Source organism: Halichoeres trimaculatus, unplaced genomic scaffold (assembly GCF_033239565.1).
Source record: "Halichoeres trimaculatus isolate MK-OKI-2021-1 unplaced genomic scaffold, fHalTri1.1 fHalTri1_scaffold_2, whole genome shotgun sequence".
Classification (NCBI taxonomy): Eukaryota; Metazoa; Chordata; class Actinopteri; order Labriformes; family Labridae; genus Halichoeres; species Halichoeres trimaculatus.
The window spans coordinates 27,068,784-27,090,656 of NW_027437180.1; the positions used below are offsets into that span (position 1 = coordinate 27,068,784).

The following is a 21,873-nucleotide window of genomic DNA, read 5'->3' on the forward strand; positions in this document are numbered from 1 at the left end:
CTCTAATCACTGCACAAATATATTAGATTCATTTTTAAGCATAAAATTGTGCCTTATTTTTAACAGTTTATAATTTTTTTTTCTGTCCATTCATTATTTTTTGTATGATAAATCAATATATTTGATATATTTTTAATCATCACCAATGATGAGTTTTGCTGCGTGTCATTGACTCATCTAATATTTATATTTAAAGACCAAAATACACAGTAAAATAGTAAAACTGGGGGGGATATAAATATATTTGAAATATTTAAATAAAGCTGAGTCCATTGATATCTGGGCTCTGAAATGAAATGAACACAAATATAGAAATTGAAGAAGTATTTCATCTCTGTTCTCAACCTGACCGCAAATAGCCCTTTAAATTAACTGCTTATAGAACATTTAACCCATTATGAGAAAGGAAGTAAGGAGACGTAATGGTCCTTTAAACAGTTTACATAGCTGTTAGTAGAGGAGTCAGAGTCATGAAGAAGAACCAGAGGGGGGCCGAACATACGAACAATGGTAGAAATGTTTGAGGAATTAGATTTTATAAGTGAATCTGAGTGCATTAAGATGATGCTCAGGTTTTAGCTGATACTCATGAGGGATAAACGCACGCTCTATATGAATCTCTCAGTAAGTGCAAAAGACCAATTAGAGGACTTTTTCGAATGAATCATCCTTCTATTTTTTTTACACAGAATATTTTTAACAACCAACGTCACCAATAAAATTCAGCAATGAGGTATAGTAAGTTGTGTTTCATCAATATTGTACTGTTTGCAGGATAATCAAATTAACATAATTATTTATTTCAGATCTGCCTGAGGCAGGTGGTAGCTCATTCAGAGTCAAAGGGCTTGTGTCTAGCTGCAGGGTTGGATTTGATCGACTATATCCCAAACATCCTAAAGTCAACTCCCAAAATTCTGGTAAAAAAATACATTCAATAAATTAAATTTATTACTTTTTGACTAAGCTGATCATTTAAATAAACACATCTACCCAAAGCATGTGAATTTAAACTTAGGTAGAAAGCAGGATGTGTCCTCTATGCGTATGCACTGCTAGAAACTTAAACACAATCCACAGGATTAGCCTAATCGGTGACTGTAGCCAGGACAAAGTCCTAACAACCTTGTCAAATGCTTTGTGCCTTTCAGAATAGAGACTGTGTTCTGGCCCATCAGTTTCATAAGGCCCACATTATGGGTGGTTGAGTATGTTGAGACACCCATAGCAGGGGATCTGCTGCCATGCTTGATCCCCACACTGCTCAGCACAAATATTGCAGCCATACAGCCATGTAACATGGTGTAAAACACAATGATCTCGGGGCCACGGCCATCTTCCTCTCATCTATCATTCAATCTCCTCTAATTAGAGTCTTTTTTGTCATACTGTGAGAGGATCACTGAGAAGCACTTCTGGGGTTGTGAATGGTACAAAAGCGAATCTCATTTCCATCTGACAGTGTGATGGAGATTGAATGTGAGCTTTAGGAAGATAAATGGGCATCCCTGCAACCCTACGACACTATCTGTATAGCTGCTCCAAAACACTCCCATGGGAGTAGCTTAACGCCAAATATTTGGGGCCTCTCTCGTTAAGTTCTGCTCAGGTTTGTCAATAACTTGTCAAGTCCCTTGATTACTGCCTTTAAATTAGGAAACACGGGAAGAGAAAAACAGAGTAAAATGTTTCATATTTTTAATGTTACAAGTATTCAACTAAGGTGTAGGAGTTTAAAAAAGTTATGCCATTTGCAGTTGTGTTGAACACAGACTGTTTTAGCATAGGACTGATTTATTTGACACATTAAATTACTGTTGAGGCAAAAATGTATCCAATTATAGTCAATAACAACCTGATATTATTAGAAAAAAAACTCACAGAGCCTTTTTTTAAAGTTTGCCATCAAGACAGTAAAAAGTATTTGATTAATATACTTTTGATTTTTTATATGATCGCTTTCAGAAAGGTTTTGATTAAATTATCATCATTAATAACCATAATCTAGAGATGTAAACAAAAGTATTCCCATGTCTTTTATTTCTACATCAAAGACTTAAAAAGCATGCATGTTTCTGAAATGTACATAAATTCTGATTAAAAGACACAAATCTATTGATATTTCTATTCAGGAATTAATTTTCTGGACAATCTGTCCCATTTAATGTCAAGGACTTTAGTGAAAAATGAACCACATCAAGTCTTTAACTTGAGGGTAAAAAGGGTTATCACTTACAGGTTATCACTTACACTTCTCTTTAAAAACCTGTATCTGTGACAGGGAGTGGGCGTGCACCAGAAGGGATGAGTGAATGTAATTGGGTGTACGTGTAAATGTGTGCAATGGCCAGTGCATATGCGCGTGTGTGCTTGTGTGTCTGTGTAGAGGGAGGGGTCTCCCTCTCTCTAACAGCCCCAGCGGCCCTGCTTTAGGCCTGGTGACAGGGCTCTGTCTCTCAGCCACACTTGACTGGGTCCCGCTGACACTCAACTGTCAAGCCTGCGAGCCCTCAACCACCGCCCTAACATGCTCTACAGCTTCACCCAATTAACTTGCTTTCACTTGACATCGCGGCAAAGAGCTTCATAATAGGTGGTCAAGGTGCAGTGTGTCTGCTTTCGCCCCTTCTCTGACGACTAGCGGTGCGCATACACAGACATTCAAGCGTTGCCCCCTACATCCATCCCCCTCCACCACCTCTCAATGCTTTTGTGCCTCTGCAGGGCTAGCAGGCCTCTCTTGGCTGCGTCTGCCTGCTCAGTGCACTGTGACAGCAGGAGTGCATTGATCCAGGAGAGGGGGCTGCAGCGGGGTACAAACAGTCCTGCATCGAAATCTACGTTCACTAATCCTACCGGACACAACCCTGCTTTGTCACAATATGATGCAAAACTACGTATGCAGAAATGCCTATCTGTGTGCATCTCTGCTTGCATGAATGCTTGCAAACACTTGTTAACATGGGTCCATGCATGCTTTGTAGTTCAGTTTTGTGTATGTGCATAATATTGTTGTTTTTCCCAAATCTGGCTGTGTGAGTGAGAGTGTTTAAAGCATTGTGTGGCTATCTGCAGCTCTCTCTTCATTACACATTCAGTAAGTTGGACACCAAGCCAGACTGGGTGAGGGAAGAAAAGTGATTTGACCCCCGACTGTGCGTTTGGGGAAGTGGGTCTTGAAGCATGTCAGCTCTGCTCAGGCTCCACTTCCCCTCTGTGTCCTTCCTATTTTTTCCCCAGTGCCCAGTCTAAACTTTGAAAACATCCACCTTAATAGGACCTAGTCAGCGAGAGCTACTCTTCCGTCTATCAAACTGTGATCCGAGGTGTCAGCCTGGGCCGGCTTTGACAGAATGTCTCCAAACGAAGAGTACAATGGTGTTTCCCTCCCCAGCACTCGGCTACTCTAGTGTAGCCTCTTGGCTGCTTGGCCTCTCCATCTCACTTCACCACCTCTCCCCTAGTTCTCCTGCTTGATTTCACCTCATAGAACACCTTGCTACAGTGAGTTGACTGACAGCCATAAGCCAGCCTAATTGTCTTCTTTTCCAATTTAGGGCCGTTAGACTTCAGTCTCATATCCCAGCTTAAGAAAATTAACTTATTCCTAAAGATGGTGGGAAAACAAAAGTGGTTTTCATTACTTTATCACAAGTCTGTCACAAATACACTGTATTCTTTTCAGAAAGTGCAGTAACAAAGAAAAAGCCTCCTAGAGCTGCTGCTGAACATTTCTAAATTATATGTGTAGTTGTTACAGAATTTAAGAGCCAAAGTTTTCTGTGCCTGCAGTGGTTTGACCCAAAAACAGATGCCTCATCCCCCAAACTCGTCAGACAGAAAATAAATATTGGGCTTAAATTCCCTCAACATAACAATCCCACTTCATCCATTCCTCACTCTGCCCAAAATAATACAATTCATAGCTGTCAGGCCCTATGGCTTCCCAAATTTGAACAGAATCGATCGAGGATATTGACCATTCACCAGATGCAACTCCCTGTGTCTTAACACGGTGTGCTGAAATTACATCTGCCCTCCCTATTAAACAATAGACTCCCCAGTGATCCTTGTTACAGCATGATAAGTAAAAACTAATAAAAGAGGTGAAAATTAACATCAGTAACTGCTTGATATGCATACATTTTGCAATACCCAAATGGAAATTTCTAAAATGTTAATGAAAATTAGTAATCCATGCAATTACACCACCTCCTTTTGTTCATATTCTGTAACATTTAATACTCCTGAACCTTTACATTGTCAGTGCTGAGCCTTTAGGCATCCTGTTCACTGTAGACAACTGCTAAGGAAACAGAGTGTATAACTAGAAATTCAGGGAGCTGACTGGTACTGAGGCCTAAGTGTTGTTTGGTTTGGTGATCTGATTGTGCTGTTGAGTTTTAACTATTAATACAGAACCCAGGCTGTGCTGGAGTACGCTTGAATCGTCTGAATCTCTCTGATGACTTCCACAGCTGAGGCTTTGTTCAATAAATTAAAAATAACACAGTCAGCTTTGTGTGAATCGGAGCTTCTTTTACACCCAAGACCATTTTTGGTAAGGGAAATAGAGTCCTTCTCAAGGCCCAGAGTCAAGGAGAACAACGGTTTTATTCTGAGTTTCACAGCACACCTGAAGTGCTGCACAGCTCTGGTCCCAGTCTCTCTCCTCTCCTCAACCAAATGTGCCCCTTTGGCTGTCAGTGTAGTTTGTCATTCAAATTGTATGAAACTTCTGTGGATTACCATGAGGAGGAGGCAGACTGCACTCCAGCTATACACCGTAGCCTCTTAAAAGCACTATTTGATGTTGTTTTCTCAGAGTGTGTGTGTCTGTCTGTCTCCCACTTGGCTGTGCTAGTGTTAAGATGGCAACACTGGCCCCTCTAACCATCACTGAGTCAACAAATGAGTCCACACTAGGTACTACTGGAGGAGCTCCCAGTGGTTTCCCGAGTTCCTGCCAGAGCTGGTGGAGACACACACACACGATCTTAAGCACGCATTTGCCCAGACACACTAAAGAACCAGCTAGGCTCAAGGACACTCATGTGGTTTCACATCAAGTCAGCCACCCAAACAGACCATTTTGGTCTTCCAGCTGACTTTGACATCCGTATCCACTGAGAGAGAACTGGCACCATATTATTAACACTTAATCATTTCCTCTGACCTAAATGATTTCTTTATGGTGCAGTGGAAACAGCTACCAGCCATGAATTGAGTTTTAATCCGTTTTTCAGTGAAACACACGTGAACACACACATTCTCATGCACGAGCACACACTGGAGTCACATAATAAAACAAGCTCCTAAGAGGTTAGATAGTCTCGTTTTGACAGCATTTCCCCTCTAGTTATTTTTTTCTTACCCTCAAACATACCATGTGTAAACCTTGTTTATATGTGTATTAAACTGGAACTTAGAGTAAATATTTCTACGTTGCCCTCTCAAGTTTTACAGTCCTTTCAACGTTTTATGCTTCAAATTTCCTGCCATGGCTGCTTCCTTTAGTGAATTTTCAATTCATATCAGGATAAGCGGTCTGTTCTCAGGAGTACCATTAGAATAAGATGAGTATTTAGCTTCAAGGAAAAAGCCTTTGAAATGAAGCCCTCGCTGTAATGGTAGAAGTAGCAACATATCTAGGAGGGAAAGACTCATTATTTGTTGGAGCAGGATGTGGCAAAGAACAATGCCAGAGCAGATGTTGCATACATCTGAATGTTGTTGGTTTCATGATCAACACTGTTAAATTAGTTAGTTGCTTTCAATGTTTTTTTAGTCACGCAGCATGTATGTTTCCTTTTCTATCTGTGGCTTGGCTGTAACACAGGTTTCAAGAAAGACATAGCAGTCTGGAAAGGAATTAAGCAAGAGACTGAGGAGAATGGGAATGGGAAAAGAGGAGGGGGCGCAGTATTTTAATGCCAGTTGTCACCACGTAATGTCCTCACTACGACAAAATGCTGAAGCAGAGAAACCGGAGAAGACTTTTATAAAATCCCCCGGCTCCCTTCAACATATCTCAGGGATATTCCAGGAGCAAAACATATAAATCTGGGTCTTTCCACATCCAAGTCCCTCTACTGAACACTGAGCTCACACTCGTACACACAGACACACCGAGACGAACTTTGTCCCTTAGGACCTATGACTGCTGTTTGAATGCATACTGCACACCACTGGGCCTTTGTCAGAGCCAACCCTGGCTGGGTTACAGTGAGTCTAAAATAACAGTAAGACAAGGATTTGGTCAACTTTATTTGGGTCCTATACCAAATTGAATAAGAAGTTATAGGTCATTTTAATTGCCTTGATAGTTAGTAGAATGAGAACGATTTGACTGAGTTTGTTCAGGAGAGTTTTTGGTCTTCGGTCGCAACCAAGGAGGTTAATCCCTAAGGGGGTGGCCTGGGCTTAAATCAAGCCTTTGGCTTCATTCCAGCAAGTTGCTCCCAAGTCTTACCCTGTTTCCTGCTTTAACCACTGCCCTGTCCTCTGATTAAGAGATATCCTATGTGTTTTACACAAATGGCAAATAAAGGAATCTGAATCTGAATCTGAATAAAAAGCTCCAAAAAATAACTTTTGAAAAAGTCCTATAATTCTTTGTAAAACATATTTTGGATCTGGTGTGATAAATCTGAGATTTCATTTCTCGGCAGTATTGCCCAGCCCAATGCGACAAAGCAGGCACCAACTAGGGATGGGTACCAAATCAGGTTCTTTTATAGGTACCAATCAAATTCTGTTAAAAGTACCAGGTACTGAGTCACGTAAAATTAAAAGGTACCATGTTTAGGTACCTAAATGCAGCCTTATGACTGTGAGGGAGCGGAAGATCGGGCGATTTTCCATGCTGGGCATGAACACAGCATTGCAAGGGTACATATTAAAGATTAAATATGTTTTTAAAAATAAATAAATAAATATTATTATCAAACAAGTCAATATTTTACACCACATAAACACAGAAAAGTACAGGAAATTGGTATCATTGAGTACTGGTACCGATGGCCAGGTCAATGGCCATCGGTACCGTATCGTTTTGAATGTAAAAGGTACCCATCCCTGAATCCAACAGCAGCCTCACTTTATGTCATGTCCTTTTTGCCCTAACCAGTTTCTCACTCTAGCCACTGTCTTAACCTCCCAACGGAAAGACTTGAAGAGGTGCATGATCCAAGTTTTGACCCAAACAGTAAGTAGCTTTCAGCCAGTAGCATACTTCCTCAGATTTTGGAACCTGTGACAGAACCAGTGCAGAAGGGAAAGAAAAATCTGTCAGATAAATTATCCAATGGCAGGCTTGAATCCTCGGTCTAAGTCCTGAGTCACACTGGCAGGAGGCTGACCCTGGACAATCCCTGATTATTGTTCAACACAGTTGAAGAAGCCAGAGAATCCCATGGATGTTGTTCAGTTGGTTGTCCCTACTGTTAGTCAGTTGCATTCCACAGTCATGCCATGATTTGTTTTTAATTTACTTTCTCTTCCCACAGCTTACAGTTTCTCTCCAACTCTCATCTTCTTATGTGCTTGTGGGGTGAGCATAGACTGTTTGTGAATGAATGTGTGTCCTCACACATTTATTTATTTGTTTCGGTCAACCACAAGCTGGCAAGCTCAGGAGGATCCGTCATTCTGCGTAAACAGTCGTGAAAGGCATGAGAGGGGAGCATGGAGCAGAAGAAAAGGAGGGGTGGGATGAAAACAATTGAAGGAACAAAAGGAAGACAGGGTGTAGTGTGTTCGGGAAAGACAGCGACTCTCCTACAGGGCCCAGGGGCACAGCGACTGCAAACGTGTCCTAGTCCCCACCTGGAGCTTGTCAACAGGAATTTAATGCCGGCTTGAACATCTGAACCGCACAGCAGGAAAAGCAGGAGGAGGAGGGAGCCGTGGTAGGAAATACTCTCCCCACCTTCTTCATGTCAAACACAAGTCTGTGTGACTGTGCTGCTGCTGCCACCTGAGGGACACATTAACATCCTTTCTGCTCCCCACCAGCCTCATTCCCCTCCTCAAGTCACACACACACACACACACACACACACACACACACACACACACACACACACACACACACACACAAACACAACTGCAAAAATATAAACAGTCTCTTTGCATGCTCACTGGCTGTCTTTGTTGCCTGCCCCAGGGTCAATTAGGTCACAGGACCAGGCCTGTCCCCATAAGGAGGATTTTGGTCCCACTCCCAGTTTGATTTCCCTCCTGCCTCCCTGATTAAATCAATCTGGACATTTCTGTGGGGGTGTGAGAGAGGGAGAGAGAAAACAAGGGAGGCAGAGAGGAAAAGTTTAGGCAAGCAGCGACACACTGTTTCACACAGGTCACACAGTCTTGTCCTCCTCTTTCTCAATCCATCATTTCCTCAGTTGCCTCGAGACTTGAATTCCTCCAAGGTATTCCTTGTTCATAAATGAATCAACCTATATGCTATAGGACTCGTAGAGGCAAAAATGTCATCTGAGGAAGGGAATGGAAAAGTCTTTAAAACGGCCATAAATCTAAATTAGCCCAAAGCACGTGGTGAAAGCGCTCAGTAGTTGCTAACACATTCATGGTCACCAAGCTGGGTGACGCAGCAGGAGAGCAAGTATGTGAGACTTTATCTGCCAGCTGGCTACAGACTGCACAATGTTGAGGAAACTATGTTCAAGTGTCCAGTCCAATGTGCAGACTTCAGTTATTTGGGGGGTTTTGGTAAATTTATTGATGTGTAAGAGTTTTACCACGTTAACAAACGAGCCACAGATTTTACAAAGCACTAAAATCTTAAACCTCTGCATAGGCCACATGCCACAGAGAAATGAGTAAGAAAACTTTGATTTTATGTGAGGATGGAAAAAATAAACAGCTGGACTAGCCCACTGTTGTGTCTCTCAGGCTGATGACAGCATATGACAGTGTGGAGGAGGTAACGGGCAAAACAATAACCATCCATTTCTATCAACCTCTGACTCTTTTTCTTAAACTCTAACTGATCTTCTTTCCCTCTTTCTAAAAGCCGCACATAATTAAATTATAGAGCTGGGACACTATCCTATTCTTGCGATTCGATTCAAACGAATCCAGAGAAAATTGCAATTCTTCGATATTTACGATTTTTGTGGTTTTTAGTTTGTTTTTTAACACCAGACCATGTGAAAACCATAGACTGTATATAGAGTGGACAGCGTGACTCCGCCATTTATCATTGTACGGTTTTGAAACCAAAATACCCCCGTCACAGGCGCAGCCAATCTATTGTTGTGCAGCCAGAGTCAGCGCAGTAGAGACGATGAGGGATTCTGGGAGAATCTGAGTGGAGCTGGGTGACAAAAATAATTTTTTTTTTTTTTTTTCGAGACTCTAATCACTTCTTGATTCTAACTCCCGACATATTTTGCAACCCCCCAAAAAATACACGGGAACGGCAGCTGTCAATCATTGTTAAACGTTAAGTAAAGCCTTGTTTTTAACCTTGTATAACTAATGAAAATGAATCTTTTCAGAAAAAAAGAGGACTTGAATACAAGACAGCCAAATGATATCTTCAAATCACCACAACAATCGGACGTGAGAAACATTTCTACGAGGAGTATTAATTTTTTAAGTTTGACCACAGCCCATCTGGAATGACTGAAAGGACGGATTTTTTAATCTTTACTGCAGCCAGCCACCAGGGAGAGACATTTTTGTAGAGACCTTACTTTGAGCCGAGCAAGTGGACATCCATTTTTTTTAGTCTACGGTGAAAACATTAAATGATGATGATGGAGTCTACAGACTATATCAGGACACATATTTTCCTATAAAATGCACATCACGTGAGTCAGAGAGAAACATTTCACCCTCTGCTGGAGAAAAGTGGCAATTTTTTCTAATCCAGTTTATAAACAAAGACTAAAATAAAGAATTTGAATTTGAAAGAAAAAAAGTTGATCTTTTGAAAAGGAATCACGATTTTGTTATTGTCAAACAAAAAAATCCAAATATAGCCTTTTGATTTACAATTTTTTTCTCCCACCCCAAATAAATTGCAAGGCCATGTGTCTGATGCACATGAATGAGAAACTGTGAAATATTACTGTTTTCAAATGGTTTTGAGTGAACTCAGTTCGATGACATTATAGTGATATCTCAAAACACATGCATGGGCACAGTTTGCTATTAAGTAAACATCTTTTTTTTTCTTTCTTTGCAGAGATAAGATGAACTTCTGAAAAGCCTCTATTGTTTTGTTTGGTTTTCAAACCAATTTACACACCAGCTCCTTCCACCTCCTCACATGCAGCCCCATGATGTTTAAATTAAAGAGGGAGGGGGGGGGGGCTGTGTAAAGCAGAGACAGAAAAAAAGTTTCCTGAACATAGTAGAAAATTATTTTCTCTGGACAGTTTTAAGAGTCGACATCCTGTGCTGGAGTTCTCTAATCATCACCAGCGCAATTTACAATCAGAACACACAGCAAGCCAGTTCAGACCAGCTCATCTGTTGACTTTGGCCCCAGCTGAGCTCCGCGTCCTGCTCTGTATATGTGTGCATATGTGTGTGTCTGTGTGGGCCTGTCTGTGTGCTGTTGCCATTTGAGACTTGGGTGACTCGGCACTGGGCCCTGACATGGGTGGGGTGAACCTCTGTGGGGCTGAGGCGACCGCACACATGCACATGTTCCCTCTCCCTTTCATACACACATTTGCAAGCCAATTTTTTTTTCTCGTACAAAAAGCACACACTATAAAACGTCCACTGAACAAACATGGAAATGCAGTTGAGCACACATGCATGCATAAGTAAGTTTTGGGCATAACTGAAGTGCTTGATAAACACAGATAAAGCACGCCACCAGATGACGAGTGCAACACACACAAGTTCGAACACAATTCGTGCAGATGTGCCTGAAAATTTCCTGCTCACACATATAGCTTTAAACATACATACAAAAAATCTGCTCCCCATAACTACACACATTCAGTATGGCCCTGGTTCCCACTGTACAGCCCTGTGTGTATATGTGTGCGTGTGTGTAAGTGTGTGTCACACTCAGGATGCTCTCCCACCCACAGTTCCCTTGGCTGGCCTCCACCTAGCCCAAGCCCAGTGCGGTGCTGCTGCCTTGCCGCAGGGCTGAACACAGCTCACTGTGTGTCTGCCCCCTCACAGCCCCAGACTGTCCCAACCAATGTGCTTCTGATTAGGTGGCTTAATTACAGCTGTAAAAACAATGTTGATATAAGCCTCAAAATTGCAGTGTGTCAGATACTATTAGCCAACCTTGGACTCCAGCCATTGTTATCCAACCCCTCCAGCGACCCTCCCACCTCTCCCTCCCTGCCTCCCTCCTGTGCTTTTCCTCACTCATATGATTTTTTTTCTCTGTCCTTCACATTTTCGTCTCTCTTTTATGTCACGAGTTGCAACAGAAGCAAACTCTGAGAGGCCAGATGGCTCACAAATAAACATCAGTGATGCGCACACTGACCTTGACAAAATGAGTAAAGTAAGAGAAAGTGTTGAGCAATGTTAAAAACAATTAGGACTAAGAATAAAAAAAGAGGAAGAAGAAAAAACATCCAAAAACATCCACTGTTGCTAATCATGTGTAAATTACCCTTAATTTGTGTCACTGGCCCTTGGCCTACTGCGTATGACCTTTTTAAGTGGTCAGAGAGAGTTCAAAATAAGGGCTTTGGCTTTGCAGCCAAACAAGAGGAGACTTTAATGGCAAACATTGCTATGCAGTGAAGGCTTCCAAAGCGGGGAGGTCACAGAGTCTGGAACAGGACATAAAGCTGTGTGTTGGGCTCTTTGTGTTTCAGTGACAGTGACTAAGGAGCGGGAGTGTAAAGTATGCCAGAGGTCCGGTCCAGGGAAAACTCGGCAACACCGTTGAGTGGAGGCAAGGAAGAAAAGCAAAGTAAAAACCTCAAGTATGCAAATTCTGGGTGGTCCCATCTTTCGCCTGGTCTAAGAGAAAGTCCCCTTTTTTCCATCTGTCTCCATCCTTGAGGTAACTCCAACATGTATTCCCCTGTGAACCAGGTGTTTCAGATGAACTGTGGACATTTATCAGGCTCACTTACAGCTAATCAGCTGAGTTCAGACAACAGGCAGTACAGAGACCAAAGGGACGGCAAAGGAGTTGACAAAAAAGCGGCAGACTGAGCTAAGTGACATGCCAAGGGCATGTTTCCAAATGTTACTGGCCTACATGGTGGCCTGCCCTTAGACTTGTGGCCTTCTCTGCAGCTGGCACTTCAAGGTTTCCCAAAAGTTTAATGCCAGGGCCCCAAATTCTCATTAGTATGAATAGCAAAACGAACAGGAACGAAAGCGAGGAAGCAAACTATCCAGGCCTGTATTGATTCTTGTGGACTGGGCAGGGTGTGTCTCTGCACTTCCCAGCCTTGAAAGGCCTTCTTGTCACAAAAGGTGGAGGATATACAGTATGCCATCGTTTGAATAATTGATGACTGATTCCTAAGTAATCAGTGTCCTCACAAGACAATGCATTCCCTCCCTCCCTGGTGGAGAGAAAGAGCTCGGCCTGTTTTTGTCCCGATGCCTTTAGAAGCAAAAGGTAAAAGCTTTAATGCACTGAAGCCACTGGAAGTGCTGCCTCTAAAGGACTCCCCCTGGAATCAGCTGGGATGGTGTGTCTCTCCTTCTGAGGGGTCTATCAGAGTGGCCTTCCAGTAAAGGGAGTGAAAGAGACAGAGGGAGAGATACAAAGTAGAGGAAGAAGATGGAGTCATTGAGTGTGTTGGAGCAGGAAGGCATGTGCATACATTTAGATGTGTGAGTGCATGCTCATGTGTGTGTGCTATAAAATGTTCACTAAGTATGAAGTTTGTTTGAATAGTGTGCATAAAGTATTTGTGCTCATATGTCTTTATAAGTGACCGTGTGTGAGTGTGTGTCCTGGAATGTACAGCCCCCTCCTCTAAACAGGAAAGGAGTACAGTTAATAGCAACACCACCCTTTCCCCTTCAACTGAACGGTGGCCAGATCAGAGGTACTATAACTCAGAGCAAATCTGATCCTGCCCTGGAACCTTTTCACAATCTGGCAAAAATCCTGTGTAAAACCCCTGATTTCTTAAGATTTTATCTAAATCTTTTTGCATTTAATTTTTCAGCCACCTGCAAGATTTGTGTACAAGGCAAGAAAGCAGACTAAGGGGACAGCTGTGCAAAGGCAAGCCAAGAAGTGTACTACCACTTAACTAGACAATGGAAGGTAATTAGTGAGTCGGAGTGTTGTTACTTCAAGAGATCTATGCCAGAAGGTCAGGGCTGCTGTGTGCACAGTGGGACTCTCACTGTGCCTTTGTGCATTTACCATGTGGGCTTCTTGTTTAATAAAGACACTTCAAACAACAAAAACACACAATCTGGTCTGTTCTCATCTCATAGAGCAACCCAGAGGGTTAAATAATGCTGTGTCCTCAAAAGACACAAACATGGGAACCATATGTGCGTCGGTGTAAAGCGAAACCACTGTATGTCGATAAGAAAGACACATATAAAGGCAATTTGTGTTTGGTAGATTATTTATTTGTTGTAACCATACTTTTTTGGCAATAAGCCTGTTTATTAATTTTTTAAACTGTGCTAAAATTGTAAAGAACAGGCATTTTGGGAATGAGCAACAGAGCTGAGTTTGCAGGTGACGCCAATGAAAAATCTGTCAGGTTTTCTCAGACAATGTTAAACAGATTATGCCACCATCAACTCTTGTTGGTTGATTGGTAGCAATTTAACACTTTATTAATTTAAGAAACAGGAGCCTCAGTAGTGTGAGAAAGAACCATACACAGAAATGCATGTTCCTTTCAAAGGTGTCACCATTTAAAGGGAAAAAACAGGCTTTCTAACTGTAAAAGGTGTATTGCCAAGAAACACAGTGCTAACTTTGGCTGACTTCCAAGCATAAACCAACTCATCACATTCCTCATACTTCCTCTGTGTTTCATCATTGATCTACGTGGTTGATGTACAGACATAAGTACTGGATAATGCAGAAAGCCTGCTCCTTTTTAACTTCTCTGATGACTTCTGATTAGAAACAATGATTTTGCCTGGTCTGGACTTTGTTTAGGCAAAGAGCAGACCTTTACTGTCAGACAAATATCTTGGAAAGTAATTTACAGTAAGAGGGTATACAACAGAAAACAATTACCATTAGTGTTACCATTTATAAAAATCACAGGGGAAATATGTACATGGTGTATATACAGTTGTGAAAAAATTGGGACACTCCATTAAATATTTGGTTCTCTATTAAAAATGCTTACATATTGATACACGTATATATATATTTTTTTTTTTCTTGTAGCAAAAGAAAGTGATTTAAATGCAGGTAAAAAATAAAAATAAAAAATAACCTTGTTTGACACATTAAACAAAAGATATTGACAAAAATGAAAATTCTAACAGAGAAAAAAGGTAGGACACCCTACCCCCTTATAGCTTGCATTACCCTCTTTAGCTGAAATAACTTCATTGAGATGCTTCTTATAGCCCTCCACCAGTCTCTGACACCAGTCTGAGGAAATATTACCCCAATCCTTATTGCAGAATACCTTTAGTTGTGTTATGTTTGAGGGTTTTCTTGCATGAACAGCCCATTTCAAGCCACCCCACAGCATCTTAGTGGGGTTAAGATCTGGGCTTTGACTCAGCCATTCCAGGACTCTCCATTTCTTAGTCTTCAGCCAATTCTTGATGGATTTAGTGGTATGTTTTGGGTCGTTGTCATGTTGCAGGGTCCAGTTCTGCTTCAGCTTTAATTATTTTTCTGTTGGTCTCACGTTTCTTGAGCACCCCTGATACGCGACTGAATTCATGGTGGATTCTGCAGCATCCCCAAATCATGACATTTCCACCTACATGCTTCACAGCTGGTGTAAGATTCTTTTCCAGCAAACATGTCCTCTGTTATGGTGTAAATATATAATTTAATTGAAATTTGAACTTGTGCAGTCTCTTCCTGATTGTAGAGGCATCCACTTTCACATCAACAGTAGTAAGAGCCTGCTGATGACATTTTAGGGTTTTTGGAGACTTCTTTCAGCATTTTGCGGTCTGCTCTCAGCGTGAACTTGCTTGGATGGCCATACCTGGGCATGATAACAGTTGATTTGAAGGTCCTCCACTTGTACACTATTTTCCAAACAGTGGAACAGCTGATTTAAAAATGTTTTGCAATCTTTTTGAACCTCTTACCAGACTCAGAATCTGCTACGATCTTCTTTCTGATGTCGTCAGGCAGCTCTTTGTTGCTCACTCTCATTTCAACAGTCAAGAGAACACCATACTAAATGTCTGAGGTTTAAAGCTCATCACGACAAAAACAAACAAACAAAAAAACTATGTGCGATTTTAACCATTTCAAGTGGGAATAAATGTCAGAGTATCCCAATTTATTCCCAACCTGACACTGCCTCTTTTTACGTTTTACAGGTTATTTTCTTCAGTTTCATTTTTTTATATTATAACTCATATATCTCAGTACTATTAGAATTGAAATTAACTATCCATATGCCTAGTTATATTTAGTCTACTATAGTATTATAGTATTCTTCTATAAGGCTGTTTTGGACCTTAGAAATTTTGGTCTTGTCTTTCATAAAATGATAATATAATTTTCATATTTAGGGGATCATCAAAGAATGATGTGTTTGAGCTGAGATAATTAAATTTAATCAATAGATTTTTTTAAACTAATTTGTGGCAACGGTATTTATGTTTGAAACAAACAAAGATAAACTCTAGTTCCCAGTGAAGCTCACCACTGGGGTAAGGTAAATGTAATTTACAGTAAGAAAGTGCACACAGTTCCATTTCTTCAGCAGAAATGTTTGTAGAAAAGCAGTGAGATCATTTCAATATCAAAGCAGCATGTTCGTTTAATTTGCATTCAACAGGGGAGGGGTGGGAGCACATTTGGAGCTAAGAGGAGGTCCTTATCTCAATCAATCAAGGCGTGTTACTTGTGCAAAATTACAAGATTAAAAAATGCACAAATATCACAACTCCTCAAAAATATCCAATTATGAGTTCTTTTTATCCCTTAGCACATGTCTCTCCTGTTTTCATTATGTTGTGACAGTAAAGTGAAACATTATTTAATATTTAGTGATGAAACAGGCAAGAAACTCTCCTCTCTAACCCGCGCTGCAGAGTTAAAACTGAGGAGACAGTGAGACTCTGAGAGAAATATGCTGAAAGTGTCAATGCTGCTGCTTCAATATGGCAAAATTGCTTATTTTCAGATTCAGCCACATCAAGCAGGTTTTTTTTCAGGCTGTTTGTGGAGGAGTTTGCATATTCATGGCCGGCATGTTTTGAAAACCTGTCACTGAACCTGTTATATACTAGCTCTCCCTGCCTTCTGCACAGGACGGCTTCAGAAGCAAAAACACTCCATCAGACTTAACACTGTCCAGCTGACACAGTCAGGCAGTAAAACTGACAGCCAATCGAGTCTGGCCTGGCAAATGAAGTGGACATAATAAACTGCTGACACGGGGGTCACCTTCTGTCACTGCTTATGTATCCACACACAGATAAAATAGCACATATACAGATCAAAAGGACAATGCATCCCTCATCCTATTGTTATTAAATACACATACACCCTGCATCCCGCACAGGCCATCACTTGCATCCTCCCACTTCTCTCCTTTGGCTGGGTTAAATTCAGCAGAGCCCCAGCCTTGTATTTGACCTGCCTCCCACCTCAACTGTAAAAGTGTGAGTGCAGGAAGGAGGAGCTATGAGTATCAGGCTGCCCACTTCTCAGACAAGAGCAGCTATGGATTTACGACTTAAACTTGGCTAGTTAGAAGGTCAATATAATATTGAAATGCATGGGAATTATTCCCCCTCTACACGGACGGCTACCGTCATAAGTCTGAAGGATTAATAAAACAACACAGGTTGAGTGTTTTTGCAGCTATGAAAGTTCTCACTGACAGTGTATCCCCTCATGGCTCTGTGAAACAGAAAAGGTGTTCGATGGGAGATTAGTCAAAGTGGAATACACTCGGGTCAGGAGCCCTTCACGTTGAAACCATCCACTGGCAACATTACGTCTTTGTGTTTCTGAGCATGTAGGCTTGTGTTTGTTTTAATGTGAAAATAATATTGTATAATTGGTGTGTGTTATGAATCCAGCCTCCCCCTCCTACACTATATGACTGCTGTGTTCCCCACTCCTCCTAACCTTTCCCTCTGCTGAACATTTTCTGTACATGGAAAGCTCAGCACGGTCCCCACGGAATCTCTTGTGTCAGTACATTACCTTATAAGTGGAGGCACTGACTGTGGGGACTCTTTGATACACATTCACATACAGTACAAACACAATTGATCTTCAGCGGAGCATTGAGCGAGTGAAGAGGAGGGGGGTAGCTGAAGAAAGATCCACACACGTATAAAGGATCACAGGCCTTCTTGTGGAATAAGAACTGTGAGAGCAGGAAGGAGCAAAACGCTGCTTTGATAAGGATGTGACAAGGAGCAATCTTTCCCTGGAGCCAGCCGCTGAGCACTGAACACTATCAGCCATCTAGGGAAGGCTCCCAGCGCCACAGTAGAAACGTAACATCACCCTATCTGTGCAGCCTCACATCAGGCATAATGTGACTGGCTGTATTAATTATACATTTCTTTTTCTTTTTGCATGAGCAGATTTTCCCCTCAGGGATGCTAAAATAATGAATCCATCTTTTGACAACATTTGCAGCTCAATTAAAAAGTGTTTATGTCAATCTCCCAGAGTGTGTGGGCGCTGCCGGTTCAACATGTACACAGTACTGGTGGGTAGTTGTCATCTCGCCATGAAGTGTCGGAGACCTTAGGATGTCAGGACAATACACAGGCATCAAACTGTAGCATTGACTTTTTCTCAAGGCAAAATAAATATTCCATCCCATCTCAGCACTCATTGGTAAAAGGAATTATTTACTCGCTTTATGTTTCTTCAGAGTTAGGGGAAAAACACACAAAAATCTGCGAGTGACTAATCGATCCCTCCTCCATTTATATTTAAAAATGTTGAAGAGAGGGGCGTTTGTTAGGTTCAAATAAATACTTTCTCTCAGATGTGGATGCAAGCTCAGACAGCAGTCAATGATATGTTTGAAATAAAAATAAATGAATTGGAGTGTTTCTGCTCTCAGTGAGAGGAGAGCCCTAATGAGAGTGATCACAGATGCCAAGACCAAACACTTCAAACAAAGGCAGCTTGTTCTTTCAAACATGAACTGAAAAAAAAAACTCTAAAGAAATTCTCTTTATAGAAAAAAGGAACAAAGAAAGTGACAGAAAGAAAGATAACTGAGTTTTATTGTCTGGATAAAAAAGTCTGAACTGAGTAACCACAACCTATTTGCTGTCTTTCTGGGAAATGGTCATAATTACATAATTTGTAAGTGTAAAAGCAGAGGAATTTAGAAAATTACTAACAATAATTTGCTGTAATTATGGGTCTCCCTTCGCACTACTTAACTCAGCAGCCTCACTTTGCTGCTTGCGATGCACAGTATATTCTACATGCTTTAGCTGTCCGTATTCAGATGAGTTGTGAATATAAACAAGTGAGTGAGTGAAAAGTCCTTCTTGGTCTCTTTAAACCCTCCCCTGCAGGCAACAGTATTTACAAGGAAACGGTTATCATTTAGTCTCTGTTGCGGATCAAAATGTCAAGCTCCACAGAGAATCTGAGCAGTGCTGTTAGGGCCAAAAGTGCAGTTTTAGAGCCCCAGGATCTGAGAGAAAAAAATGATTTGCAAATGCCCAAATATGTCTAATTGACCTGAAATATAGCCTGTGTGCAGGAAGTGTTTGAAATCAATACGAAGAGCGAAAAGAATATCCTTGAAGGAACATTTTCTGAAGATCACACCACATGCCTTTCAGAGCAGCATTATGAAGTATGCAAGAATTATGAAAACAATCAAGAAGTCATGAAAGGTCATGTGAATTTAAATTACAGCAGTTGCAGCAAATTAAAAGAGAGTGAGGAACAGCTGTTTTTCACCTAACACATCAGTATAACAGAAGAACACTAAGAACTACAATACATAACGTGGATAATCTGTGGGTGTGGAATCCATTTGTGAGTGAATTTGCATGAACTGTATTCCCTGTGTGTTGGTTTATTGTGTGTGTTTAGTGAGGTTAATCAATAGGTAGTATTCCCAGCCTTGATTGGATTCACAATTAGCTTTGTAAGAGACTCCCTGACAGTGGACATATTAGATTCAGCACAGCTAACCAACCTGATTTTCTTCTCCCCACATCAACCGCCACTGCACGCCATCCCGTTCGCCGTCCAGTTGCCTCATAGGTAACGTCTGGGAGGAGTGAACAGAAGTTCCACCCGTGTGGCAGGTGGGCCGTGACAGCCTCAAGATGCTCTTTGACCTGCGAGGAAGGGAAAACAACATCAATGGTAATTCCCCTTCAAACACATTAACTGGGATGAACTGGGTCCCAGCGAGCCCCTCTGAGTGGACTTGCATTGATCGCAGAAATCCATGAATAAATTTAGCACTAATTGATTTTTTTTCCCTCCTCAGAAAATAAATCTCTAATTCCGAGTGGAGGCTGTGAATGTAGCAGATTGTGCAACCACCTTCCTTTTTTTAATCTGTAGGAAATATATTTTTGAGAACTAACTTAATAAGCTGCAAAAATATTCAGTGTCTTCGCAGTCCGTCTGATCCAGGACGCCTGTTGTGTCAAGTGCAGCCGCAAAGTTTGATGATTTTGTGACTTGTAAGAGGAGTCGATAAAAATGTCCAGGTTGTGCTCGCTTTCTAAACAAACAGAGAGAATTTATTGCGGTTGGACAGCTGAAGCAACAACCCAGAAATTAACCCATTAGGTTCTCTGGATTTTATCTTCCTTTTTAATTGCATCCACAGGGTTACAAGCCAAAAATTTGTCACAAATGTCTTTACCAAAGCTCTCAATCCCCTCACCTCTTGTAGGGAGGCATTTACAAAAGATTTGATCATCAAGTGTAAAAACAGCATGGTTATTACAAACTGAAAGAAGATGTTGAAAATATGCTCTCATGAGGAGGAATCATCGCTGAAAATTATTTCTCTACTTGATAAAAGAAAAATGCCTGATAATTTCTGTTGAAATCACAAAGAAAATGTAACATTAAAAATAAAAAATAAAGAAAACAAACTTCAATGTAATTTGTGAGAAGTGATATTAAACAACAATTTGTAATTCTGCCTGTTTAATAAAAACACTCCAAAGTTCAGGATGTTTGTTTCACACACCACAGAATTTCATTTTAAAAATGCCTTCACCTATCATATCAACTGCAAAAACTGAAATCTTTGTTTTGTGAAATCTCCCAGCTTCATTGATTAAGAGTGAATTGTTTCCATCAGCTAGAATAAAAAGACTGAGTGTTGTGTTGCATTTGAATAAAGAAGTTGACTTTGTAAATCTGTATAGAAATGATGATTAATATCAAACATACCATTTTGTACACATAATTTTAGCAGACTTGCTGTATATTTCAAGCTGTCAATTGCAATAGTCAGAGTGCTTATTCTTAGTAATGATTGAGGAGTCTTGATTTGAGAAGTTGTAGATTCAGGTATCATACTGCCACCTACTGGTTGAGACTTTTCTCAAGGCTGTTTGGTCAGTCTGAACGCACTTCAATGAGTTCCTCGTGCTCAAAATGATTCAGAGTGTAAAGACAAACAACTTCTGCACTATGACGAATAAAGAAACCAAAAATTATGTGATGTTTGTCTTGAAATGATTGAAAGCTCTCTCAGAAACCCGAGTTAACAAGAAGGTAGGTTGTCTCATGGGTTCTCTGACTAAACATCCCACCTTAGGCCCTTTAAAGCACACATAGCTGAAGATGTGGTTATGGTCTATTAAGACTTCCCTCACAGACAAACCTCAATTGCTCAGTTGTGCGAAGAGAAAAGTGTTCCTGAAACATTTCTTTTTGTTTTAATGGATGACTTGTACTTATAACGGCTGGGCACAACCTATGCAAATAAACCAGACTTGACATTGCCCTGCACATGAACATCTGGGACGCCCCAGAGACAGGATCAAAGGCCTCACACGTCCTTGGACTCTATCTGTGCCAAACATGCACAGCGAGCTCAGGAACGGTCATGCAGCCAGTTCAGTCATCATCATCTGCTCCGGCTGTGTTTGTAAGTCATCAGCTTTTTCTGTTTAATGTGTCTCAGTCATATTCCTCAGTGTTTTCGTCATGGTAACAGCAGGGCTGAGAGGACGATCAGTAAATCAATTTATGAGCTTATTATCCCAAAACAACATCATATTTTTAAACTAAGTGGAAACATGAATATGATGTTAAAATAAAGTGCTACACTGATTGATCTTTCCAGCACTTTTTCAACTGACACGTCAGGCTGAACAGCATATCAACTCTGCTCTCATCTCTGTGATACTATGGGGGCTGTGCTACAACACAATTCACATTACTTGGGCTTTGTTTGGAGAGAGCCAGCCAACTGCATAACCTTAATTAGTCAAGCTGTATTCATTCAAGTGATTACAATGCCTCGCACACTAGTGAAGAGAAGCATCTGTCACTTAAGCTCAAATGATTTCTCAATCCGTACACTCAGTGGAATATTTTTCCTGTGCGTGTTTGTATAGAAAACATTTAGGTAAGGATCTGGTGCCAAAATAATAAAAAAAAAAAAATCTTGAGCAAAGCAGGAGAAATAAACATTTGCATAATCAAATGGTTTGTCACATTTAAACTGAATTATTTATACATTTTCTGGGTTGCAAAATGTCTATCCAAAAAGTCCCTTTCAGTTGATATTT

At 40.9% G+C, this 21,873-nt stretch overlaps 1 protein-coding gene across 1 annotated transcript in view; it reads right to left on the reverse strand.

Moving 5' to 3' along the window:
- LOC141800207 (uncharacterized) overlaps positions 1–21,873 on the reverse strand; it is a 96,132-nt gene that overhangs the window by 36,949 nt on the left and 37,310 nt on the right. The window contains exon 4 of the mRNA XM_074682624.1: positions 19,302–19,446. Within this exon, the coding sequence (XP_074538725.1) occupies positions 19,302–19,446 (145 nt within the window). The remainder of the gene's footprint in view (positions 1–19,301; positions 19,447–21,873) is intronic.